Below are 27713 nucleotides of genomic sequence, written 5' to 3'. Positions count from 1 at the left end.
CCATGGCCTGCAGGGCTTCTATACGCTTTCCCTCCAATCCAACTGATCCCAAGGGTCCTGACGAAGATAGCAGAAGAAGACTCTCATTTAATCCTAATAGCCCCATATTGGCCAAAGAGATCATGGTTTCCCCTACTCCTAAGTCTCTCCAAAGGGGAATACTGGATCCTTCTTCAGATCCTGGACCTTCTCTTACAGGGTCCGACTAGTCACCCAACGACTAACCATTTGAAACTTACTGCCTGGAATTTGAACAATCCATCCTGAAATCAAAAGGGTTATCTGATGCCGTCATAAACACCCTTTTTTATCCAGCAGAAAACCAGTCACGTCTAAGATCTTAGGACATGGAAGACTTTCCTCCAGTTTGGGAGGGACTCTTGGAATCCCACCTTACCACCTGACATTAAGGTAATTTTAGACTTTTATGGAAGTCAGGTTGGCTGAGTTTGATTTAATCAAAAGGTTTTTTTAAAGAGGCTTATAGATTACATCCTTTTTTCAGGTCTATGGTACCTCCTTGGGATCTCAACTTAGTCCTCTCTGTCCTTATGGATCCTCCCTTTGAACCGCTTAACGAAATCTCTCTTAGGCTGTTGTCCTTAAAAAACGGCCTTTCTAATAGCCATTACCTCAGCTAGAAGAATAGGAGAAAGCAAGAAATATCTTTGCCCACCTTTTGCCCCCAGGCTAAATCGGCTGCTGAGAGGAAGATGTGTCCTGGCTTACCTAGAGGCCACAAAAAATATGAGGAGGTCTGATAGTCTTCTAGTCCAATACACAGGACAAAATAAGGGTCAGGGGGCCTCAAACTACAATCTCTCGCTGGGTTTAGAATATACCATTGGATCGAAGTTTTCTCCAATCTGATGGTATATTTTAACTTCAAGCGTCCCCATCACCATGGGAACGCCTCGGTGTTAGAATATACCATCGGATCTGAGTTCACGATCGTGTGAACTCAGATGTGAAAAAGCGAATAGTATTATTTTCCGTTATAACCATCTTATAACTGAAAATAATAAAGTGAAGTTCGGGTCCCCATTGACTTTAATGGGTCTGGGTTCAGGGTCAAGTTCGGGTCCTGAACCGGACTTTGACCTGAAGTTCAGCCGAACCCGGCGAACTCTAACTTCACCGGGTTCTCTCAACACTAGCAGTGACCGAGCAGTGGGTGTAGAGCAGTGACGCAGCTACGGTGAAAGGGAGGGGGGGAGGGGGGGTTGGGGCGTGCTGTAGTGACAGCGTGAGGAAGAAGAAATGACAGAGCTGGAGGGGTGGAGCAATGAAAGGTTCTGTCACGTCTCCGGCTCGGGGGGAGGAGCAGTGACAGAGCCGTTACAGAGCCAGGGGCATTGATAGAACTCTCAACTCTGCCAGCATCCCTCAGAGGACCCCCTTTCTGCAGTTGGGTCCTTTCCATGCCACATCAGCAGCTAATTTTCCTAAACCACCTAGAGGTATGGGTAGTAATGTGCTAAGAGCAAGAGTGTGCACTAAACGAATTGCTGTTATCACATTAAGGCCTCGTTCACACCAGGCAGTGCGTTCCAGCCTGATTCTGTCCAGAATGCACTGCACTGCATTGGCGGCTGGCTAACTATATTGTGGGGCAGGAGGGGGCGTAGTGGTCTAAACTTAGTCATTTCACACCACATAGACTGGAACGCAAGCCAGCCACCTCCCTGCATGAGGAAGCGTGGCGGTGCATTGAAATATGGTTTTGATTTAAAATTATTTTTTGGATCGGGACAAGTAGATTGTCATGAGGGACAAGTAGATCAAGCCCCTGCTTTAGTCCTTCGACAAGTATTTTTTTTTTTTATTTATTTCCACACCCCTGCAGGAAGGTTGAAGGAAAAAACTTAGACCTAGCACTTTAAAAGTGCATATTTTGGCCTTAAGTACCTTGTTTGAATTTTAATTGGCAGGTCATCCCTGGGTTTAGAGGTTCATTACTGCAGTTTCTAAGTTCTCCCCAGTTTGTAAGGATAGGATTTAAATTTAGTTCTTTCAGCATTGACTTCAGATCCTTTTGAGCCGATAACCAGCATTTCCCCTAAGATGCTCTCCCTAAAGCTGGCCTTTCTCCTAGCTATTACCTCTGCTAGAAGGGTTCGTGAGATAGCTGCTCTTTCCATTGACCAGCCTTACTTAAAAATCTTGGCGGATCAGGTGGTTATTATTCCTGATCCTTCTTTTTTACCAAAGGTATCTTCCTCCTTTCACCGTTCCCAGGAGAGAGGGCCTTCGCTTCTATAGAGCAGATTTGTAGGGCTGCCACATGGAGTTCCCGCATACTTTTTTCAAGCACTATAGGCTTCAGCTGCCTTCTAATGAAGGCCTGGGTTTTGGCCGTAAGGTATTTCAGGCTGTTGTCCCACCCTAGATTAATCTCTCTTAAATCTCCATGGGTGCTGTCATAGGCAAAGGGGAAAAATGAGATTACACTTATCGGTAATCTGTTTTCTTTGAACCTATGACAGCACTCAACTAATTCCATATATATATATGGAATTAGTTGAGTGCTGTCATAGGTTCAAAGAAAACCGATTACAGCTAAGTGTATATTTCTCTCACCCAGCATGGGTATATGTAAAATGACACCCCAAAACACATTCCCCAACTTCTCCTGAGTACGGAGATACCAGATGTGTGACACTTTTTTGCAGCCTAGGTGGGCAAAGGGGCCCATATTCCAAAGAGCACCTTCGGATTTCACTGGTCATTTTTTACAGAATTTGATTTCAAACTCCTTACCACACATTTGGGCCCCTAGAATGCCAGGGCAGTAAAACTACCCCACAAGTGACCCCATTTTGGAAAGAAGAGACCCCAAGGTATTCGCTGATGGGCATAGTGAGTTCATGGAAGTTTTTATTTTTTGCCACAAGTTAGTGGAATATGAGACTTTGTATGAAAAAAAAAAAAAAAAATCATCATTTTCCACTAACTTGTGACAAAAAATAAAAAATTCTAGGAACTCGCCATGCCCCTCACGGAATACCTTGGGGTGTCTTCTTTCCAAAATGGGGTCACTTGTGGGGTAGTTATACTGCCCTGGCATTTTCCAGGGGCCCTAATGTGTGGTAAGTAGGTAAATGACCTGTGAAATCCTAAAGGTGCTCTTTGGAATTTGGGCACCTTTGCCCACCTAGGCTGCAAAAAAGTGTCACACGTGGTATCGCCGTATTCAGGAGAAGTTGGGGAATGTGTTTTGTGGTGTCATTTTACATATACCCATGCTGGGTGAGAGAAATATCTTGGCAAAAGACAACTTTTCCCATTTTTTTATACAAAGTTGGCATTTGACCAAGATATTTCTCTCACCCAGCATGGGTATATGTAAAATGACACCCCAAAACACATTCCCCAACTTCTCCTGAATACGGAGATACCACATGTGACACTTTTTTGCAGCCTAGGTGGGCAAAGGTGCCCAAATTCCTTTTAGGAGGGCATTTTTAGACATTTGGATACCAGACTTCTTCTCACGCTTTGGGGACCCTAAAATGCCAGGGCAGTATAAATACCCCACATGTGACCCCATTTTGGAAAGAAGACACCCCAAGGTATTCAATGAGGGGCATGGCGAGTTCATAGAAAAAAAAAATTTTGGCACAAGTTAGCGGAAATTGATTTTTTTTGATTTTGTTCTCACAAAGTCTCCCTTTCCGCTAACTTGGGACAAAAATTTCAATCTTTCATGGACTCAATATGCCCCTCACGGAATACCTTGGGGTGTCTTCTTTCCAAAATGGGGTCACATGTGGGGTATTTATACTGCCCTGGCATTCTAGGGGCCCTAAAGCGTGAGAAGAAGTCTGGAATATAAATGTCTAAACATTTTTACGCATTCCGTGAGGGGTATGGTGAGTTCATGTGAGATTTTATTTTTTGACACAAGTTAGTGGAATATGAGAGTTTGTAAGAAAAAAAAAAAAAATTCCGCTAACTTGGGCCAAAAAAATGTCTGAATGGAGCCTTACAGGGGGGGGGGATCAATGACAGGGGGGTGATCAGGGAGTCTATATGGGGTGATCACCCCCCCTGTCATTGATCACCCCCCTGTAAGGCTCCATTCAGATGTCCGTATGTGTTTTGCGGATCCGATCCATGTATCCGTGGATCCGTAAAAATCATGCGGACATCTGAATGGAGCTTTACAGGGGGGTGATCAATGACAGGGGGGTAATCAATGACAGGGGGGTGATCAGGGAGTCTATATGGGGTGATCACCACAGTCATTGATCACTCCCCTGTAAGGCTCCATTCAGACGTCCGTATGATTTTTACGGATCCGATCAGTCTATCAGTGGATCCGTAAAAATCATGCGGACATCTGAATGGAGCTTTACAGGGGGGTAATCAATGACAGGGGGATGATCAGGGAGTCTATATGGGGTGATCACCACAGTCATTGATCACTCCCCTGTAAGGCTCCATTCAGACATCCGTATGATTTTTACGGATCCGATCAGTCTATCAGTGGATCCGTAAAAATCATGCGGACATCTGAATGGAGCTTTACAGGGGGGTGATCAATGACAGGGGGGTAATCAATGACAGGGGGGTGATCAGGGAGTCTATATGGGGTGATCAGGGGTGATCAAGGGTGAATAAGGGGTTAATAAGTGACGGGGGGGGGGTGTAGTGTAGTGGTGCTTGGTGCAACATATTGCTGAGCTATCTGTGTCCTCTGGTGGTCGATCCAAACAAAGGGGACCACCAGAGGACCAGGTAGCAGGTATATTAGACGCTGTTATCAAAACAGCGTCTAATATACCTGTTAGGGGTTAAAAAAATCACATCTCCAGCCTGCCAGCGAACGATCGCCGCTGGCAGGCTGGAGATCCACTCGCTTACCTTCGATCCTGTGAACGCGCGCGCCTGTGTGCGCGCGTTCACAGGAAATCTCGCGTCTCGCGAGATGACGCGTAGATGCGTGACTGTGCGCAGGGCTGCCACCTCCGGAACGCGAATCTGCATTATGCGGTCCGGAGGTGGTCAATTGTTCCAAAGTTATTTATCCCATAAAGTGGCACATGTCGAATTTGAAATGAGGGCTTTGCCCAGGGGCGTAACGATCGCGGTCGCAGGGGGTGCGACTGCGACCGGGCCCGGCGGGGGGAGGGGGCCCGCTGTACTAACATGTAATGAAGAGCTGTGACGGGGCCCGGCATGAAGTACAGTGACAATGCCAGCCCCGTCAGGGCGCTCCATTACACGTTTAATATTATGAGGCAAGGTGGGGGAGGTTTGCGCAGAGAGGGGGAGGAGGAAGAGGGGGGACGCGCGCACTCACTCATATACACTCGGCCCGGCAGTTCTTGTCACTGCCGGGCTGTCTCCAGATCATCAGTGAAGCAGGAGCTCTAGCGCTCCCTCTGCTTGCCGCACATCGCGCTGCTGGCTGTGGGAGGAGCTCTGAAGGCCCGGGAAACTGCCTTCAGTACAGCCAGCAGCGCGATGTGAGTGTGGCAGTGAAACATCAGGGAAGAGGGTAAGTATGTTTTTTTTTTTTTTGCAGACTGGGGGCAAAGGGGAAGGGGGGGGCACAAAAGTGTGCATCTCTACTGAGGGGGCACCTAATCTGTCATAACTACTGTGAGGGGGGCACATATAAAGGCATTACTATGAGGGGGCACATATATCAACTACTGTGAGGGGGGGCACATAATCTGGCATAACCACTGTGAGGGGTACATATGTGGGCATATCTAATGTGAGGGGCACATAATCTAGCATAACCACTGTAGGGGGGCACGTATCTGGTCATTACTGTGAGGGGCAAATAATCTGGCATAACTACTGTGAGTGGGCACATATCTGGTCATAACTACTGTGAGGGGGAACATATCTGGCCATAACTACTGTGAGGGGCACATATCTTGCTATATCCACTGTGAGGGGCACATATCTGGGCATATCCACTGTGAGGGGCACATATCTGGGCATATCCACTGTAAAGGGGGCACATATCTGGGCATAACTACTGTGAAGGGGGCACATATCTGGCATAAATACCGTGAGGGGGCACATATTTGGCATAACTCCTGTTAGGGGGCACATATTTGGCATATCTACTGTTAGGGGGCACATATCTGGGCATAACTACTGTGACAGGAACAAAGGTGGGCTTAATTACTGTGAAAGGCCACAAGGTGGGCATTAGTACTGTGAGGGGCCACAATGTGGGCATTAGTACTGTGTGGTAGCACTTAGGGGAAATGTCCTAAATTAGCCTGCTATACATTGGCATAGCTCAGTCTACCAGGCCAGCACAGCGCCCCCTGCTGGTGATTTCATAGGGGCAGTCACCATCCCTTCCTTATGTGATTATTCATTTTTTTCTCTATCACCACAGGGACCTTGTTCTGGATCTAGTGGATATCACGCCGAAGCCAGCGACACCCTGGATGAGGTAGGACCAGATTTTATTAGGACTGGGTTAGTGTAGCCATGCATTGGGCTTAGGGCTCTTTAACACAAGCGGATCCCGTGTGGCTAATCCGCTGTGTGAAAGAGTGCCAAGCCGTGCTCCGGACAGCAGAGACACGGAGCAGTAACATAATTGATAATGCTCTGTGCCTCTCTATGATCGTTTTGCTACAAACTCACAGTGACAACTTTATCTCACTGTGATTTTGTAGTAAAAAGGTCACAGAGAGGCACGGAGCATTATCAATCATGTTACTGCTCCGTGTCTCTGCTGTCCGGAATGGAGCTTGGCCCTCATTCACGCAGCGGACTAACCACAAGGGAAAGAGCCCTTCGTAAGAAAATCTGCCGCTTCTTTGTAAAAAGGCGGGGGGGGGGTCCCCGATCCAAAGTTTGCACTGGGGCCCATAACACTCTAGTTACGCCACTGGCTTTGCCAGAAAGGCCAAAACTGGCTGTGGTGAGAAGGGGTTAATATTTATAAATCTTAATCATTTTAACCAACAAAAGACCATGAACACATTTGAAATATGAATGTGTTGTCCTTTTAGATAGAAATGATTTCCTTTCTTGAAACTTATCAAACAGTTCTCCACAATCATAAAATAATTGGGTTTGGTTAAAGGTGACCGACTGCTAAGAAAATGCTGTTTAATTTGCCATCATGTTAAAGAGCAAGGGGAGCTGGGCGGATCGATATAAAGTTATGTCAGGAAAATAATTAGTGTAGCTTATTGATTGAAATCCCTGCTATTTCTATGCTAAGAAGTTCAGTAGATGCTGTCACCGATCATGGTCAGTCTTCCCTATGTAAGCATGCTTTTAAAGATGGCTGTCCGCCACTCATTAGGTCTGCCCACTGGATTCCTAAGGCCAGGGTGAGGAAAGATTAAAATATATAAAATTCCGGTTTTGCCGCAAACTTCAGTGTGGCTTATCTTGCTCTATTCCATGCTGCAGGGAAATCGGATCATATTGACTGTTCACAGGAATCCTCTAATGATGATCTTTACATTTATGGCCAATTTAAGGGGTCCTGACAAATCCAAAACTGCCCTAGACAACGGTTTCCTTCTAACCTTGTTCTCCAACTGGTGTTACACATTTAGGGCTCATGCACACGAACATATTTTCTTTCCATGTCCATTCTGTTTTTTTTTTTTTTTGTTTTTTTTGTGGACCGTACACGGAACCATTAATTTCAATGGGTCCGCAAAAAAAGCGGAAGGTACTCCGTGTGCGTTCAGTGTCCGTATTTCCGTTCCACAAAAAAATAGAACATGTCCTAATATTGTCTGCATTACGGACAAGGATAGTACTGCTCTATTAGGGGCCAGCTGTTCCGTTCCGCAAAATACGGAATGCACACGGACGCCCTCCGTATTTTTTTGCGGATCCGTTTTTTGCGGACCGCAAAATGCATACGGTCGTGTGCATGAGGCCTTAGGCAGGAAGCATTTCCAGATATCCTCTAAAACCAGTTTTTCTGATGGAGGCACATGATTCATCACATGGCAGCCACATGTCTGCAGCTGATCAGCTCCCAATAAACAGGCTATGTGCACACGCATCAAATTTGTTGCAGAATTTTCTGTGACTGATCAGTTTCATTCATCTGGGTTTTTTTTTTTGGCAGCAAGCACATGGATTTCTGCAAGTCTCGTTCAAATGAATGGGACAGTGGCAGACATTTCTGCAACATATCTGCCACGTGTAAATATGCATTTATTGTGCTTGTTTGGCTTCAAGAGTTGGTATTTGGCAGCAAGCATAGCTGCCATGTACAGATGATTTTTACTTGCTTGGTACTCTTCATTCCCGTTCTGTAACTTCGTAGTCGTTTTTTCAGCTAGACGATACACGATAACTAGCAGGGCAGAAATTTGACAAACCAAATCCTATGACATTATCTTGCAAGTGGCTAAACTCTAAGGAAAGTAGTTGCTTGATTTTATGCACGTTATGGCAAGAATTGTGGCAGAAATAGTCCAATCCAGTAACAGGTGGCCACATTTTGACCATGTAGTGTATTTCTTCAGAATTATAAATCGCTGATCGGCTGGCTATATTCTGTATTTAAAGGCTAGTACTAAACAGTTTTTTTATGTTTGCTAAACTGTTAATGATTCATCCATGCTGCTGCCGTGTGTCTGCTCACCTCCACCTCCTGGAACATGGCCACCAACCTGCTCCTTTCCAATCCTGAAATATTATGACCGCATATCCTCTCCATTACTTTGTCAAATAGTGTCTGATTATTAACAGATGACACTCGCAAGAAGAATCCTGGAACATGTGTGCACGGGCATGTAGTCAACATTTGTGTATAAGACATAACTCTACATTGTAGCAGTATCTAGTTACTCAAGATAAAACTATTTCATCAGGGTGAATTGTTCCTTATATCTTAAAGGGTTGTCCGACCATTAAATATCATATTTATTGTATAGATTATTAGATATAAGCAATATTTGCTATTTCCATGCAATTAAAAAATTATCCATTGAAACTGACATTTTCTTACATACTATGGCGCCACCTGGTGTTTAGAGTATACAGCAATGTGCACATCCATTTACTGAGCCGAGTGCTTCTCATAAAATGTAATTTGTTTTCTATAGTAATCTGCAAAACAATAATGCTACTTGTTCCCAATCACATTGTATTATTTTGAATAAATGTGTAAAAGTTGGAAATGTTTTCTTGTTCTAGGAGTCTCGTCTTCACAACAAGACTTTGAAACGCACCAGACGATATGTAGTTGATGGTGTAGAAGTGAGTATCACCACCTCAAAGATCATCGGTGATGATGAGAAGAAGGATGAAGAGATGCGCTTTCTGAGGTACATAGGACTTAATTCTGAATATTCTATGCTTGTTGGATAGACAGTATACGTAAATGTGTAGATGTAGGAAACATTAACTTTACCACATAGTTTTACTTCCCCATGCAGTTATTATTCTGGAGCACCTTTTCATGTAACTCTTTTCTCTTCCTCGGTTATTGCTACTGGAAATTTATTGAAGGGGTTTCTGGGATTTTCATATTAATGACCTATTCTCGGGATAGGTCATCAATATCAGATCGGCAGTGATCTTACACCCGGCACCCCTGCCGATCAGCTGGTTGATGGCGGGCAGGTGTAACAACAAGCCACCCCGTTCATTTCACTTCAAAACAAACAAGGAAAGTCTGTGCTCGCACAGAGCGTGGCCTTCCCTTCAACCAGCTGATGGGCGGGGGTGTCGGGTGTCGGACCCCCGCCGATCTGATATTGATGACCTATCCTGAGCATGGGTCGTCAATATTAAAATCCCAGAAAAACCTTTTACAGAGAACTTAACCTTGAACAGCAATGCAGTTTACAGCCACCATGTTATAGAATATGAGATGCTGAGCAGACTGATATATAGTTTTGTGGGAAAAGATTCTGGAAAACTTTCAATTTTAAACATTTAAATATGTAAGTTTTTAATACATGGGGTCCATCTGATCAGTGACTGACAGTTATACAGAGAATGCTATTAATCACTGAGAACACCTCCGGTGTACAACTATCAGTGACTGACAGTTATCTCTGTATACACCCTTACACAGAGAATAATATCAATCACTGATAACAATTCCCCCATGTACAACTATCAGTGACTGACAGCTATATGTATACACACTTACACAGAGAATACTATCAATCACTGAAACACCTCCCCATGTACAGCTATCAGAGACTGACCGCTATATGTATACACACTTACACAGAGAATGTTATCAATCACTGAAACACCTCCCCATGTACAGCTATCAGAGACTGACCGCTATATGTATACACACTTACACAGAGAATGCTATCAATCACTGATAACTCTTCCACTGTGTGCGAATATTTTCCTAAAGAGCTATGTATCAGTCTACTCAGCTCCTTCTCTATAACATACTACCTACTACAGATCAGATTATTTTGTGGTAACAGGTTACCTTTAATGAATCTGCAGCTGGGTGTTACCAGTGTGTGTAGGGGTGTACCAATATCATCTCACATTGGCAGCTCTGCTTGGACAGTGCCAGACCTGCTTTCCAGCTGCTAATTGACAGTTGTTTCTCTATGCACAGTAACTGGATGGTTGGGTAGAAAACACATCATTTGGCTCATCTCTGGCAGTGCTGTCCACATGCAGCAAAGTTTCTGATAGGAGTTCTCTAAAACTATTTCTTGTTAACACACGGGTTACTGACCTGTTAGAAGACAGCATTAGAGACATGGCAAAGTTCTCTTTAAGAACAGGTTCAATTTATGTTTGTGACCAACTTTTTCCATGAATTGCAGGCGCCAGGAGCTACGTGAATTGAGATTGCTGCAGAAAGAAGAGCACAGGAACCAGACCCAGCTGAACACAAAGCATGTGTTACAGCAGGAGCAGATGATACGTCGCTTTGAACAGGAAATGCATGTAAGAAACGTTTATTAGTTTGTCAGATAAAACCTCCTAATATCCACATTTTCACCTATATTTCAATATGAATAGAGAAAAAAAAGCAAGAGGGCCTAAGTTGTGTATTTGAAAATGGAACCCCCAAAATATCCAAATCTACAACACGAGTACAACTAAAGCAAGTCCCAAACTTCTCCTGGTTGTCTCACATCTCTACTCTCCCTTCTTTCAGTGTTAGACCTAAAGAGAAGTGAGAGTTGTCATGACAGATCAGAGTGTGGAGGGGCAGACAAACCAGCCTGGAAGGCAGGGGTAACACAGGCTGTTGACAGGAAGGAAAGCACACACAAGGTAAAGGCAGCAGCCTCTTGGGCACACACATCTAGCAGATATTCCTGGGAGGTAGATGAGAAACGTCTGTAACCATGAGCCGGTTGCACTAAAAATGGACAAATAAGATTGAAGACTGAAACTAAGTGCAACTTTTTTATTTTAATCAAAGTAACCAGTATATACAGTACAACAAATTTTTCTTCCACTTCAGAGGTCTCCATAGCAAGTACTGCCTTTGTCTAAAATGGCATCATCTCTAACATGGGTTGGTCAATGAAGTACATACATTTTTACTGAAGTTGTGCTTTCTTGTTTCTTCATAGATGTCTAGTTGTCCACTGCTTGTCCATTGCAACACTTATATGTAGGTTAACCAGCTTTATTTAGTAGCATAAAATCAACTAGCAGGCCATTTTTGTACAGCAAGCAGTATTTTGTATACACATGACTCAAACTATTGAACCACTTCAGACTCTAATTTGTTACAGTGCTTATATGAGGCTACATATTCTTTTCAGTAAAGGAAAATTCCATTGTATGCATGCTAACTACTGGGTTGAATTGCTATATTTGTTAAGGCAAAGAAAAAGTTCTATGACACAGAGCTGGAGTTACTGGAGCGCCAGCAAAAGCAGCAGATTGAGCGGATGGAGCAGGAGCATGCTACACGCCGAAGAGATGAGACCAAACGCATCCGTACTGAGCAAGAGCGTGTACTTGCAAAATTCCTTGAGCATCTAAAGCTACGAAAAAAAGAGGTAAGTTGCTGTTTTGTTTGCCATCATCCCTAATATTTTTTCTCTTCAGGACCATGTCCTTGAAATGTGTTGCATGACAAGCAAGCTACGCTCATTCATCAGGTGATCTTATATTTCCTGTGGCACATCATGGTCCTGTGTAAGGGGTGGGTTTACGTAGGTTTTCAGTGGCCTTTTTTTTTTTTGCCTAAAATAACAAATGTTATACTCACTCTTTTCTCTAGTGACAATATCTGTGGCGATGGTCCAGTCCTCCTGCAGCTTCTTAAAACTGCAACAGTGATGTGGTATCTGATATACGGCACGTGACTGCTGCAGTCACAGTGCCCACAACGAATTACCGCTGAGCAAATTTTTTGGGTGCAGTGGTCATGTGGCGTATATCTGCACGTCATGCTTTCAGTGACATACAGGTGTATAGCATGTGACCACTACAGCCATTAACCGTCCTCAGTGGTAGCTTGGCTGCAGCAGTTGTGTTGTATACTGGTACGTCACTGCTGCCGTTTTTAAACAAGCAGCAGCCGGAGAATTGGACCAGGGGCACCAAGAATGGTGCTAAAAAAGGAGCGTGTATAACATAATTTCCTATTTAAGGCAATTAGAGGACTTGCCCAAAATTTTAATTATTTTGAATAACACTATTTAAGGCCTCCTGCACACGAACGTGTGCTTCCCGTTGCCGTATTGCAGACTGCATTTGCGGATCTGCAATACACGGGCACCGTTCCGTGTGCATTCCGCATCACAGATGTGGACCCATTCGCTTCAATAAGTCCGCAAATCCGGAGATGCAGAATGGTGCGGCACGGAACAAAACGGAAGCACTACGGAGTGCTTCTGTGGGGTTTCGTCCTGTACTTCCATTGCGCAAAAAGATAGAACATGTCCTATCTTTTTGTGGAACGGGCAGATCGCGGACTCATTAAAGTGAATGGGTCCGCGATCCGCTGCAGCTGCCCCACGGTCGGTGTTCGTGCATTCGCTTCCCATGAATGGTATGTGCACGTCTATTAACTACAGACAACCTCTTTCTAACAAAAAACAGCCCTGTACCTCACTTGGATCCAGAGATCTCCCCATTTATTGCTCTGCTAGGTTCATATCAAGCTGACAGCTCAAGGGGAGGGTCTTTTCCGCTGAAGCTAAGGGGGCGTGTCTCGGCTCTACCTATCACAGCTCAGAAGGCAGCTGAAGGATGAAACTGAGCATGTGCGGCCATCTCAGTGAGCAGGACAAAGCAATAAATAAACAAAGCAGTTGGCGCTATACAGATACATTTTTATTATATACCTTTTTAAAAGTTGAATTACATGCAATTACAAAAGTATTCAGATCTAGGTGCTGGTTTGAAAAGTTTAGAATATTATTTGTGGGATAACCCACAAAATACACCATCGCTATTAAAATACATTGTCTACCAGAAACATGGCCATTTTGGACGGTTTTATTATGATTTGTGTGCAACGCCACAGAATAAGTTGTTGCTTTGCAAGCAGCAATAAATAAATCTTTCATCTGACTCCTACAGGCCCTATTACATGGAGCAAATTTCGTATAAATCTCGTGCATGTGAGCAAAACTGAATGAGATTCGCGTGATGTAATAAGACTAGCGACAAATCGCTCATTTCTCGTCCATTGTGATCTTTCAAAATTATCACTCCTCGTTAATAGATCTGTTTGTATAATACAGAGTCGTCTACTCGCTAACTATCTCATACATGCCTTTTGATCAAGCATCTGTCCCCCATGTTTACAAGGAACGATTTAAAAGTGAATGGGTAACGACCGCAAGTACGAACGATTATCTAAGTGAAATGTTGATTGTTAACGAGTTGGTACATCTTCGATCGCTTATCGTGATCTTTATGCCATTCTGGTGTAATAGTGAGACCGAACTGTCAGTTCTTTTCATGGTGGATCTCTGTTGTCTAATGATTAGGAAGGTCTGTAGGTTCCCTTTCCTGCTTACGTTTTTCACTCCTTGCTTTTGAAAGAACATCTTTTGGAAATACTATTATGTCTGCATCAGCAGGAAAGTGCCACTAAGATGCTGGTTAGATGTTCACTCACCAGTCTTCTATCCTGTCTTTAGATGAAGGCATCTGTGGAAAATCTACCAAGGTATCAACGCAGAGAACGTATGAAACTGAAAATGGATGAGTTTTCTCAGATGAAGCAAAGTGAGGTAATCCATTCACGGTTACCTGTCTGTGGAAACCTCTAATGACCTATTGCGACTGTTATGCCTGTTTTGATTTGTGGAGAAGAAGCATCATGCTAAGTGTAACAGGATTATTTGCTAATGTGTGCTCCGGTCTAATAATTCTTCTATTTAAACTGGCATTTTAGATTCTTTGGGGTTAGTCAAGAATCAGGTTCCCTGAGAGGGGAGTATCTGTTCTCTATTTCCATAGTGTCATGTTGGGAAAACATATCATTGAAAGGATGCATTCAGCAAGTTTCTGTGCAAGGTGCACACTTTCCCTTACAGGTAACACTGTGTCTCTGTTCTTATAGAACACAGGAACTATCTCATCTAGGTCTTACATCTAGACCTGAAGGTCTGCCAAGTGCTCCTTGGATCAGCTTCTTTGCTGCTTTTGTGTTCCTAGTAATCTGTGGAATGTAACAGAGATCTGCTGTCTGGCCTCATGATGTTATCTCTGTCTTTCTGATATTTCACCATCTGTTTTGTTTACAGGTTATGTCGATCACCAAACTACTGTTTTTCAGATATTTTGTGTGTATTGTACTGATGACTGCACTAATAAAATAATTGTATAACAGTTCTCCATCACTCTTTCTTTTTGTATGCTTCTATAGGAGCAACAGTTCTTAAATAAACAGAAGGATGATATGGCTCTGGTTTTGAGTGCTATTACACTGGAGAACAAGAAAGAGATATATAGCAAGGAAAGGGAATTCCTGAATAAGAAACAGCAGCTTCTCAGAGGTGATTATACAACCAAGTCTGTTTTGCGCACGTTGGCTATAGAAATACTGTAAGGTTCCTGTTAGCAGGTCCCAAAAGATCTCTGTAAAAACTACTAGCAGTCTACTGGGGACTAACAGGTGGTTGTCCGATTCCTTCCATGAAGGGAAACACTGTTCCCACAACTAGATTTTACTTAAGATACCCAAACTACTTTATCTAGGAGAGAAGCGGCTTAGAGCTGTCTTGCAGCATCTTATTGCACTTTCCCAAGCATGTATTTTAATGGAGGAGTATGTGGCTCGGCTCATCCTACAGAAACCCCAGTTCGCTAGGATATTCATCACTTTATGACCGATGAGGGTCTGACCTTTGGGACCACCTCCCATCCCCCACACAATCCACCATACAGAATGTTGCAGCCAGGTGGCTTGGAGTGCTGCTGGCCAGTGAAAACTTAGAAAGAGAAGCGGTGCAAAATTATACAATATAAAAGAAAATTTCAGGTCATCATTACCCATAATTTGATATATAGTGACATGGAATGTCCTTAGTCAAAAGTAAAGAAATCGTGCACACAGTGCTGTTTCAGAGCAGTTTTTACATATATAAGGTATGTTTATTAGATTTTATAGTTTACTTCTGTTTCTGGCTTTCGACCGATAAAATTCTAGGAAAAACAGCATTCAAGCAATATATAAAATTTGCATGTGTGTGCGACAGACCTGAAATTTTTACATTGCATTACATCTTTTCTTCATACAGAGAGGGAAGCTCGCATATGGGAATTGGAAGAGCGCCACCTACAGGAAAGACATCAACTCATAAAGCAGCAGTTAAAGGATCAATATTTCTTACAACGTCATGAACTGCTCAGGAAGCATGAGAAGGTACAGAACAAGCTGAAGCTCTTGTGATAAACTATACTGATACATATCCATGCATGATCTATCACTATGAAGTGACCTACGGTTGCTACGTTTAAGTCCTGCTGACCACCTATAAACCAGTGTTCACCTGCTCTGTTATAAAGCAGGATTGAGTTGACTTTATCAGATCATTGCAACTTGTAAATTAAGGTTTTTGGATGATGATTTATTTATTTTATGCACTTATATAGCGCTACTATATTCCGCAGCGCTTTACAGACATGAGCATCCTTAGACAACACAGTATTTAACTCAGATTTCATAGTATAAACAGCATACATTATTAAATAATTTCTTAGACCTGATGAAGCTGGTGTACTTACTTTGAAAATGCATGTCTAAATGGCTGTGTAATTCTTAGTTTTCCTGCATGATATTAAAATGAGCTTTTTATAAATCTAGCCTCTAGCTGGCCTTATAAATGCTCAAATATGAGATGGTATAGCCATTCTGCCTCAGATTTTCAAAATAGACCAGCCTCGTCAGGTCTAAATTGGTCATTACAAAATAGTTATGTATTGGCTAAACTTTCTGCAGTATTAGCCCACCATTTAATGTGTGTGGTGGCATCTGACTTTCCCCTGACGACTGATGTTGAGGTAAATAAGGATCTAGGCATGTTGTATTTTAACTGCATGATCCTTTTGTTAGTGGAGAGACAGGTCCAGAAATGCCGCAGGCCACAATAGCACATTTAGGCAACGCAGGCTGCTCACAAAAGCACAAGCAACATGTGGTCTGGAGTTGTCCTGTTTAAAAACTGTTCCTAGGACACTTTGAAGAAAAGACAATACCACTGGTTTCACAACCAAATCAATGTAACGCTGAGCTATTGGTGTACCTAAAAAGACGACTAGAGGTATCTGACTGCCGTACATTATGCGCCCCCCCCCACATAATCCCAGGAGTAGTAGCATTGTGAAGGCCTCTTCATGGTGTTGCCCACATAGTCTCCAGACCAATCTCTGGCTAACATTGCCTCCGAGACAACAAACTCTTTGCTGAAGAGGATTGACCTCCATTGAGGTTTGTTGTGCACCGTGATGGCCTTTGAGAGCAGTGGCATGAGGTCAGTGGAACACTTATAGCTCAATGTCTGGCTGGTAGTCTAGTGTTGTGCAAATTTCTTCGGATGGTTTGTGTAGACACTGTTTGCCAACCTAGGCTTTGGATGTGACGTCCAGTTTCACTTGCAGTACAGAATGGATCACTACGCACCATTCTTCTAATCAGACGATTAGTCTGTGCACAGGTTTGCTTCTGTGCACCTCTTGCTGTCATTCAAGTTCATCATTGTTCTCCCAACCAATGGGACATGCAACATTGAAGCAATAGTTTACAAACTGGAGGCATCGCACTATTATCCCACATGACTTTATCCGATTTTTTAAGTTTCATCTGGCTAAAAAAACTTTGCTTTCAGTCTGGCTTTTATGCCCCTTCCACATGCCACAGACTAGAGCTAGGTGCTTGAAAATTTGAATATTTGCAGATCTTAGCAACACCTGCTACTTCCTTGATTTGTGTTGCTTTACGGCTTGTCCTTCTTGATGTGGAGGAGTGTTTTTTATAAACTTTATTCAACTTTTTAAAAGTTGTTTTTGTAGTCTGCTTAGGGAACTTGGCCCTGTGATCATCTGATCGCTTGTACTATACCCTGAAATACTTCTACATTACAATGTAAAGGGATTTTAACAGGCACTCTATTACATCTTGTCAGAGGCAGGATGTAATAGTGGCCTTAACATGGCAGGCCTAGGGACCTTGAGAAGGACCTCGGCTGCCATAAGAACTATCAGCACCCATTCATGGGGTGCCAATGGACTGACAGAGGGAGCTCCCTCCCTATGTCTAATCGCTCATATGCTGCAGCTTTGACTGTGATGCTTGAGGCATTCCGAGTTATCTCTGATTCCGGCAGTGAGAGCAGGGTTCCAGCTATATCATAATACAGCTGGCACCCACAAGTGATGTTGTGGGCCCCCATAGAGCTGAATTTCTGTACCCACGATGCCTGCTGTTCCCAGTCCTCTTTGCTTACATAGGTACGACCAGCTGATCGCCATTGCTGCCACAATCACTATTCTTATCTCTTAACCATATACTTCTACCACATTAGATTTTAAAGCAGTTGGAAAAGTTTTTTTCCCCCATAACAAAAATGGTGCTAAACTTGTACACGTGCTCTGCAAGGTAATGACTTTATATACTTAAATAGGACTGAGATGCAGTCCAAAGACAGGTATGGCACTATTTCTGGTTTAAAATAACATACTTTCTTGCAGCACCTCCACACTTCTTGAACTAGTTCCAAAATTCTACATTATTTGACCACCATTGTTAGGAATATTTGCTGTGCATGCACACTGTGGTATTATCATGTAAAAAAAAATTATATATAGAATTACTCTCACTTTCTAGGAGCAAGAACAAATGCAGCGGTACAATCTGCGCATGATTGAACAACTCCGAATACGGCAGCAGCAAGAGAGAGCACGCTTGCCCAAACTTCAGAGAAGTGAAGCAAAGACACGGTTGGCTATGTACAAAAAAAGTCTTCACATCAGCTCTTTTTCCAGTGGTCCGGAACAGAGGGAGAAGGTTAAGCAGGTAGATATTATGGGGAAGTGCTGCTTTTTTCTAGGAGAGAAATCTGTTACTAATTATTATTAGTAGTAGAAGTAGTAGTTCATTTATCTAGTGCCAACATATTCTGCATCGCTGCATTGAGACCGTCATCACTCACAATGGTAACTATCCTTATTGGAGCTCACAACCTAATTGTGGGCTATGTTTTTTACATCCGTAATATATCTTGCCATACATAGTTTAAAGCAATGAAAGCAATTTCGGTTCAGTCAAAACCCCTCATAATAATTATACAACAGAGGCATAAAAAAATGAGACCGGCATCAAAATATGTTTATCTTTGTATTATTGTCAATTCTGAGATTCAGGGAAAAAATAGACTTAACAAGACTTAGGTGCATAAAAGTTTACTAAAGTATGATTGCTAGATATTAACATACAGAGTAAAGTAAGCAACAGTCAGCAAAAGCCTTGAACAAATGAGCCAGCTCCCATCGTCCAGTGCCCTACATGGCACCTGCCTGACAGTTATGATACAAAGAGAGGTGGTGATGGTAGCAAGACACATCTTACTCAATGGAGCTGAACTCTTTGCTAAATAGCTAGTTGGTTTCTTGCGTCCTGGCTCCTCCTAGCCCCACCTAAAGTTCTTTAGTGTGCAGTACAAATGTACAGTTACTTCATACTTCAGGAACGCCAGGTATCACCATGTACCACTAACCAAATACACTACAAGGAATTAAAGGGACTACTAAAATACCTTACTATGCAATCTGCAAAAAATGTATATATTATAATAATGTGTAGAATTAAATTGCACCTCTGCTATACTTGCCTAATTAAATATCCACTTGTGATGTCTTCTTCCTACCAACCAACATATGGCAACACAGACTGTTCTGTGCATCCGCAGTAAATCTCCTCTCCTCTACCCACGTTCTACAGTCGTGGCCAAAAGTTTTGAGAATGACACAAATATTAGTTTTCACAAACTTTGCTGCTAAACTGCTTTTAGATCTTTGTTTCAGTTGTTTCTGTGATGTAGTGAAATATAATTACACGCACTTCATACGTTTCAAAGGCTTTTATCGACAATTACATGACATTTATGCAAAGAGTCAGTATTTGCAGTGTTGGCCCTTCTTTTTCAGGACCTCTGCAATTCTACTGGGCATGCTCTCAATCAACTTCTGGGCCAATTTCTGACTGATAGCAACCCATTCTTTCATAATCACTTCTTGGAGTTTGTCAGAATTAGTGGGTTTTTGTTTGTCCACCCGCCTCTTGAGGATTGACCACAAGTTCTCAATGCGATTAAGATCTGGGGAGTTTGCAGTCCATGGACCCAAAATGTCAACGTTTTGGCCCCCGAGCCACTTAGTTATCACTTTTGCCTTATGGCACGGTGCTCCATCGTGATGGAAAATGCATTGTTCTTCACCAAACTGTTGTTGGAAGAAGTTGCTGTTGGAGGGTGTTTTGGTACCATTCTTTATTCATGGCTGTGTTTTTGGGCAAAATTGTGAGTGAGCCCACTCCCTTGGATGAGAAGCAACCCCACACATGGATGGTCTCAGGATGCTTTACTGTTGGCATGACACAGGACTGATGGTAGCGCTCACCTTTTCTTCTCCGGACAAGCCTTTTTCCAGATGCCCCAAACAATCGGAAAGAGGCTTCATCTGAGAATATGACTTTGCCCCAGTCCTCAGCAGTCCATTCACCATACTTTCTGCAGAAGATCAATCTGTCCCTGATGTTTTTTTTGGAGAGAAGTGGCTTCTTTGCTGGCCTTCTTGACCCCAGGCCATCTTCCAAAAGTCTTCGCCTCACTGTGCATGCAGATGCGCTCGCACCTGCCTGCTGCCATTCCTGAGCAAGCTCTGCACTGGTGGCACGCCGATCCCGCAGCTGAATCCTCTTTAGGAGACTATCCTGGCGCTTGCTGGACTTTCTTGGATGCCCTGAAGCCTCCTTAACAAGAATTGAACCTCTTTCCTTGAAGTTCTTGATGATCCTATAAATTGTTGATTGAGGTGCAATCTTAGTAGCCACAATATCCTTGCCTGTGAAGCCATTTTTATGCAACGCAATGATGGCTGCACGCGTTTCTTTGCAGGTCACCATGGTTAACAATGGAAGAACAATGATTTCAAGCATCACCCTCCTTTTAACATGTCAAGTCTGCCATTTTTGGGATTAAGTTAATTTCTCGCTCATATCATTGGGGGACACAGGACCGTGGGTATAGCTTGCTGCTGCCACTAGGAGGCGACACTAGGCTGAAAGCTGTTAGCTCCTCCCCTGCAGGCTATACCCCCTCCAGCCTGGAGAGAGCATATCAGTTTTTAGCTTAGTGTCGTAGGAGGCAGACCTCCCTGCTTTGCAGGGTGGCGTTTTTATTTTTCTTTTGATTTTATTATTTTTATCTTTAATTCACAGACTACTGGAAGGGGGCACAGGGTCGCCTGCGTCCCTGTATCCCCGGGAGGCTGGCCGGTGTATCTAAGTCACCGCCTTGCCTCCCCCAAGAAGGCAAAGTGGACCAGGGCAGCCTTGCTCCCCTGCTTCCCCCCAGCAAGAGGGCCACCCTCTCTTCAGCCCTTCTCTGCCCGGACCCCTGTCGCATGGTGCCAGTGGTCATAGGGTGGCTCTGCTGGTGTTGCATCATAGGGTGAAGAACACAGATGAAGACAGGTAAGTAATCTGCTTCATCCCCCTAGCTCCATCTTCCACCCCCCCACCCGCCCGTCCGTCCGTCAGCCCGATCTCCGGCCTCACTGCTCTCGCCGCACGGCCGCTCTGCGGCATATCGGGTCTATTTATTAGAGGCGGCGGCATAGCACACATTACCTTTTAGCCGCAGCGGTTCCAGTACCGCTGCGGTCAGGGCCGGACATGGGGAACATAGGCATTCTGACCTCACTTCAGCATTAGGCTGCCGTTCCTGGGCTGGAAGGGGGCGTGGCTTGCCGGTCCCGGACTGGAAGGGGGCGTGGCTTGCCGGTCCCGGGCTGGAAGGGGCGTGGCTTGCCGGTCCCGGACTGGAAGGGGCGTGGCTTGCCGTTCCAGGCGGGAAGGGGCGTGGCTTATTCTCCCGCCCTGATTCAGCTTCCTGATTCTTCCTCTGCGCTGCGTGGGTAGGACACAGGACCTGGGACCTCCATACTGGTAGGCAATCGATACCCCCATCCAGCAGGAGATTTGACCATGTCTGACCCGGCCACTGACCCCCACCAGGCACCCTGTAGGACCACTTACTATGCCTGCTCCTTATGTTCGGAGAAATTCCCTCGTGGTCAGTCACTATCACTGTGCTCTGCATGTCAGAAACCTGCACAGAGCCATCCCCCTAGGGCACAACAGCCCACAGAAGCCCTGGAGCGGCCTGTCCAGGGGGAACCAGACTGGGCAAGGTCCCTGTCACGGGCAGTGGAAGACCTCTCAAAAATCTCCCATTCCACCCTTTCATTGCTGGGTCGTTTGGTAGAGAAATCACCACCGGCGCAACCCGCACAGTCGCATAGCGCACAAACCAAAGGCAGACTTCCTAGTAAGCGCCCCAGAGCAGGCACCCGTTCCTCCTCTGACGCCTCAGCATCCCCCCCTGCTCCTGGTTCCCATTCACACGCGTCCTCCCTTTTAGGCGACGCACTGTCAGAAGGAGAGCTTGGGGATTCGGATGCAGATATGGATCCGGAGCACTCTTCTCAGATTGCATCCATGGTGGATAGCCTGATATCGGCAATAAGGGACACCTTCCAGGTTCAGGAGGACCTTCCCTCCACTAGCCAACAAGGGGTGTCATTTCTGCGTACGAAGCAGAACCCCAAATCGTTCCCATTACACGGCGATTTTTCTATCGTTGTCACGAAGGCTTGGGACCAGCCAGGTTTGCGTTTCATTATTCCGAAACGCCTAGACCTACTCTACCCTTTTCCACGCGAGTCCGTGGACAAATGGTCCTCCCCACCGAAGGTGGACCCACCGGTTGCTCGCTTGGCAAAATTCACTACCATCCCGGTGGCGGATGGCTCGTCCCTCCAGGATCCAGTGGACCGCCGCATAGAGTCACTCTCTAAGTCTATCTTTACGGCGAGCGGTTCGGCATTGCGGCCGATTTTCGCCTCTGCCTGGGTAGCCAAAGCAGTTTCGGAGTGGTCCCTCCGTTTGAACCAGGACATAGTGTCCGACCTCCCTCCCGCTGAACTTCAATCGTCAGCGCTCCAAATTTCTCAGGCAGGGAAATATCTCTGTGAAGCGGCTCTGGATGCTGGGACTATGATCGCCCGTTCCTCAGCTCTCGCCACTTCCATCCGCCGGGAGTTGTGGCTCAAGGCCTGGAAAGCCGATTCCTCATCTAAGCGCTCCCTGTTGAGGCTTCCGTTCTCGGGGTCTCGGCTATTTGGGTCCAAATTAGATGAGATTATTTCGGAGGCTACGGGTGGAAAAAGCACCCATCTGCCCCAACCCAGGGCAAAGCTGTCTTTTCAGTCCAGAACTTCATCTTCTCGCTTTCAGTCCTTTCGCCGCTTTTCGGGCACCCGTTCAGCACCCACCTCAGCGGCGGGGCCGCCCAATCAGGATCGGCGGAAAGGACCGTCCTTTAAGCCCTAGCAGGCCTGGCGTCCGCGGCCTCAGCAGCCTCGCACAGCCCCAGGTAAGCAGCCTTCAGCATGAAGGTTTGTCCCCACCCTCACAGGTGGGGGGGGGCGTCTTCTCCTGTTTCAGGAGATTTGGCACGCCCATATTCCGGACGCATGGGCGCTCGAGGTTGTCTCCTCGGGCTACAAAATAGAGTACAGGTCTCTTCCCCCCAACCGCTTCTTCCTCTCGCAGCCCTCCAGGGATCCCATCCGGGCCGCGGCTCTTTTGCATGCAGTCCAGTCACTTCTCTCACGGGGGGTGATTTCCCCTGTTCCCTTGGAGGAGCGGTTTATGGGTTTTTATTCCAACCTGTTTGTGGTCCCCAAAAAGGAGGGCGATGTGAGGCCAGTGCTGGACCTAAAACTGTTGAACCGTTATCTGCGGGTTCAAAGGTTCAGGATGGAGTCCCTCCGTTCCGTGGTTGCTTCACTGGTGAAAGGGGAGCACATGGTTTCCTTAGACATCCAGGATGCATATCTCCACATCCCCATCGCCACAGCCCACCAACGGTTCCTTCGATTTGCCATCCAGGCAGCTCATTACCAGTTCGTCGCTCTGCCGTTCGGTCTGGCGACGGCTCAGCGAGTATTTACAAAAGTTCTTGCCCCTCTTTTGGGGATTCTGCGGTCCAGAGGCATTACTCTTCTCCCGTACCTGGACGACATTTTGATCAAGGCGCCTACAGCGGCTCAATGCGAAGAGAGTCTTCAGATTACGATGAGCACCCTCACTCGCTTCGGGTGGATAATCAACCTGCGGAAGTCATGCCTGTCTCCCATCACTCAGATCAGATTCTTGGGCATGAGACTGGACTCTGAGGCTGTCGTAGTACGTCTACCACTGGACAAGAGATCGGACATTCAGAGGACGGTGCGTCTGCTCATTCAGCGCCGCAGGGTGTCTATTCGCAGCTGCATGCGAGTACTGGGCCTGATGGTGGCCTCCTTCGAGGCGATTCCATTCGCCCAGTTCCACACCAGGGATTTTCAGAGGCTCATTTTGTCCTCCTGGGACAAGTCCCGGGATTCTCTGGACCTCAGGATCTCTCTGTCCCACCCAGTGCGCGCGGCTCTTGGCTGGTGGATGGTACCGGACCACCTGTCCTCGGGGAAGTCCTTCCTTCCAGTGTCATGGACGGTGGTCACGACAGACGCCAGCCTCAGCGGCTGGGGAGGGGTCTTCGGTACCCGGACAGCCCAAGGCGTTTGGTCTCCGTCGGAGTCCAAACTACCTATCAATATACTGGAGCTCCGGGCCATCTACCTCTCCCTCTGCCATTGGACCCCCTACTTGCAGGGCCGTCCGGTCAGGATACAGTCGGACAACGCTACAGCGGTTGCCTATATCAACCACCAAGGGGGGACTCGCAGCGGGACGGTGATGAACGAGGCCGCAAGGATTCTGCAGTGGGCAGAAGCCCATGTTCCGGTGATCTCGGCTATATTCATCCCGGGTGTGGACAATTGGACAGCGGACTTCCTCAGCCGAACGACGGTGGACTCGGGGGAGTGGTCTCTCCATCCGGAGGTGTTCGAGGACCTTTGTCTCCGGTGGGGACTCCCAGAAGTGGATCTGATGGCGTCCAGGCAAAATCACAAACTCCCGTGCTTTCTGTCTCGCGCAAGAGATCCGATGGCGTACGACGTGGACGCCCTCGTGGCTCCGTGGGACAACTTTACGTTTCTGTACGTGTTCCCTCCGTTACCGCTCCTACCTCGGATCCTACGCAGAATCAGGATGGAGGGCATTCAGACGCTTCTGATCGCCCCAGACTGGCCTCGTCGAGCTTGGTACTCAGAGCTCATTCTTCTTCTGGGAGACGTGCCGTGGCCCCTTCCACTCAGGCCCGACCTGCTCTCACAGGGCCCAGTCTTCTACCAGGGTTTGAATACGCTACGTTTAACGGCGTGGCTATTGAAACCTTCCTGTTGAAGCAAAGAGGTTTCTCTGATGCGATTGTTCGCACGATGATTAGGGCTAGGAAGCCCTCCTCCGCCAAGATCTATTATCGGACATGGAAATCTTTCCTCAAATTCTGTGAGGACAGGGATCTTTCTCCCAGGCAGTTTTCCCTCCCTACGGTGCTGGCTTTCCTTCAGGCGGGTTTAGAGCTGGGACTAGCTCTGAGTTCGCTGAAAGGTCAGGTTTCTGCTCTTTCCATTTTTTTCCAGCGTACACTGGCGGTGTTGGGTCCGGTCAAGACTTTCATACAGGGAGTGGCTCACACCGCAGTCCCTTATCGGCCACCGTTGCATTCCTGGGACCTGAATCTGGTGCTGGTAGCGCTCCAGTCCGAGCCATTTGAACCTCTGCGATCAGTCTCCCTTCGCATGCTTTCATGGAAGGTTGCGTTTCTGGTTGCAATTACCTCCATCCGGCGGTTGTCGGAACTGGCGGCTCTCTCGTCCAAAGAGCCCTTCTTGGTGTTTCATGAAGACAAGGTAGTACTCCGGACAGTGCCGTCCTTCCTGCCGAAGGTGGTGTCGGCGTTTCATGTTAATGAGGACATTGTTCTGCCCTCTTTTTGCCCTGAGCCTTCTCATCCTAGGGAGGTGGCTCTCCACCGTCTGGATGTGGTACGGGCCTTGCGGATCTACCTGGCAGTGGTGGCCCCTTTTAGACGTACGGACTCCCTGTTTGTAATCTCGGAAGGTCCTCGTAAAGGTTTGGCAGCCTCGAAGGTGACGATTGCTCGGTGGATTAGATCGGCCATTGCAGAGGCCTACCGCTCTAAGGGCAAGGTTCCTCCTCCCGGTATCACGGCTCACTCTACCAGGGCGGTCGGGGCTTCTTGGGCTCACCTTCACCACGCTTCGGCGTCTCAATTGTGTAAGGCAGCGACTTGGTCCTCTTTACACACCTTCACGAAATTTTACCGAGTGCATTCTTTCGCCTCGGCGGATGCTGCTCTTGGCCGCAGAGTTTTGCAGGCCGCAGTGTAGTGTCTGACCGGAGGGAGTTGGTTTTGTTCTGGGCCAGTGGTTGTTTCCCGCCCCGGGGACTGCTTTAGGACGTCCCACGGTCCTGTGTCCCCCAATGATATGAGCGAGAAAACGAGATTTTTGTGAACTCACCTGTAAAATCTCTTTCTCGCTTTATTCATTGGGGGGGACAGCACCCACCCATTTTTTCTTTTATTATGAGGCCAGTGGGTCCGAGTTGCCGGTTGGGGCTGGTGTCCGGTTTGGTTTTTTTGTTGGGCAGTGGTCCTTACTGGTTGTGTTTTTGTTTCGGTACTGTTTCTCCTACTGCTGAAGCACAAACTGATATGCTCTCTCCAGGCTGGAGGGGGTATAGCCTGCAGGGGAGGAGCTAACAGCTTTCAGCCTAGTGTCGCCTCCTAGTGGCAGCAGCAAGCTATACCCACGGTCCTGTGTCCCCCAATGAATAAAGCGAGAAAGAGATTTTACAGGTGAGTTCACAAAAATCTTGTTTTTCATGGCAAAGAAGGACTATGCAATTCATCTGATCACTCTTCATAACATTCTGGAGTATATGCAAATTGCTATTATAAAAACTTAAGCAGCAACTTTTCCAATTTCCAATATTTATGTAATTCTCAAAACTTTTGGCCACGACTGTGTGTGTGTATGTGTGTGTGTATGTATGTATGTATATATATATATATATATATATATATATATATATATATATATATATATATATATTTATTATATATTTTTTTTTTTTAAATCTAGGCATCTATAGTTTAATCTTTACCCCCCTCTAAAAAATAATGAAACTCTCTCTTCTCGATGACTCGCCTGAAAACCCTGCCAGTGCGTCGATGTGCGCAACAAACAAGCAAGAGGTTCAATGGCGATTGCGAATAGCAAGGGTGACAAGGGACATCCCTGCTGAGTACCCCTATGTAGAGGGAAATATCCAGAAAGCATCCCATTCGCCCTAATTCTCACAACTGGGGAATGATATAATAACCGTATCCAGGAAGTAAAACCATTACCAAAGCCCAACCCCTCTAAAAAATAAAATAATAACACATTTGGAGAGACAATGTTGCCTCTCATTTATGTAATTGCTTGAATGTGTCTTTTTTTTTTTCTCCTTTGAAAGGGAAAGGAAGCAGCTTTACATAACATCACTCTCTATCCCAAGGAAATGGATAAAAGTTCAGAAATCATTGCATTTATGGTGCAGTGCATATAGTTCAAATGTTTGTGAAGGCTGGAATTTTCTTCATTTTTCTTTCTTGAAAAATAATTATACATGGCGTTATGCCCGGCATAGCCTTAAGGGGGCAGTGCATAGTACAAGAGTTCAAAGAAGTAAATCCACCAAAGAGGGAAATCCTATGTTATGCACCACCCACTTAGGCTCTGCCATCATAACTCAGTTTTGCATGGAGCATTTCTTTAAATTAGAATTCCTGAGTAGAACACAGCTGAGGATCAGAAGGGAGGTATAACTCACAAATACAGACATTGGTAAGAAATTACATCATGTGCTTTTCTAACAGGTCAGAGAATAACATTTTTGCGGGAGTTCTTCTTTAAAGAGGACCTTTCACCGATTCTTACCCTATGAACTAACTATACAGATATGTACAGCGGCGCCCGGGGATCTCACTGCACTTACTATTATCCCCGGGCGCCGCTCCGTTCTCCCGTTATGCCCTCCGGTATCTCCG

At 45.7% G+C, this 27713-nt stretch overlaps 1 protein-coding gene across 1 annotated transcript in view; it reads left to right on the top strand.

Moving 5' to 3' along the window:
* The window catches only part of STK10 (serine/threonine kinase 10), a 162629-nt gene that overhangs the window by 124654 nt on the left and 10262 nt on the right, over positions 1-27713 (top strand). Inside the window, exons 10-16 of the mRNA XM_040406382.1 lie at positions 9154-9284; positions 10767-10890; positions 11784-11963; positions 14061-14153; positions 14792-14921; positions 15666-15790; positions 18251-18439. Of these exons, the coding sequence (XP_040262316.1) occupies positions 9154-9284; positions 10767-10890; positions 11784-11963; positions 14061-14153; positions 14792-14921; positions 15666-15790; positions 18251-18439 (972 nt within the window). The remainder of the gene's footprint in view (positions 1-9153; positions 9285-10766; positions 10891-11783; positions 11964-14060; positions 14154-14791; positions 14922-15665; positions 15791-18250; positions 18440-27713) is intronic.

Source organism: Bufo bufo, chromosome 1 (assembly GCF_905171765.1).
Source record: "Bufo bufo chromosome 1, aBufBuf1.1, whole genome shotgun sequence".
In the NCBI taxonomy this organism is placed as follows: Eukaryota; Metazoa; Chordata; class Amphibia; order Anura; family Bufonidae; genus Bufo; species Bufo bufo.
Note: the sequence above shows the minus strand (reverse complement) of the source record. Positions and strands in the feature narration are given on the sequence as shown.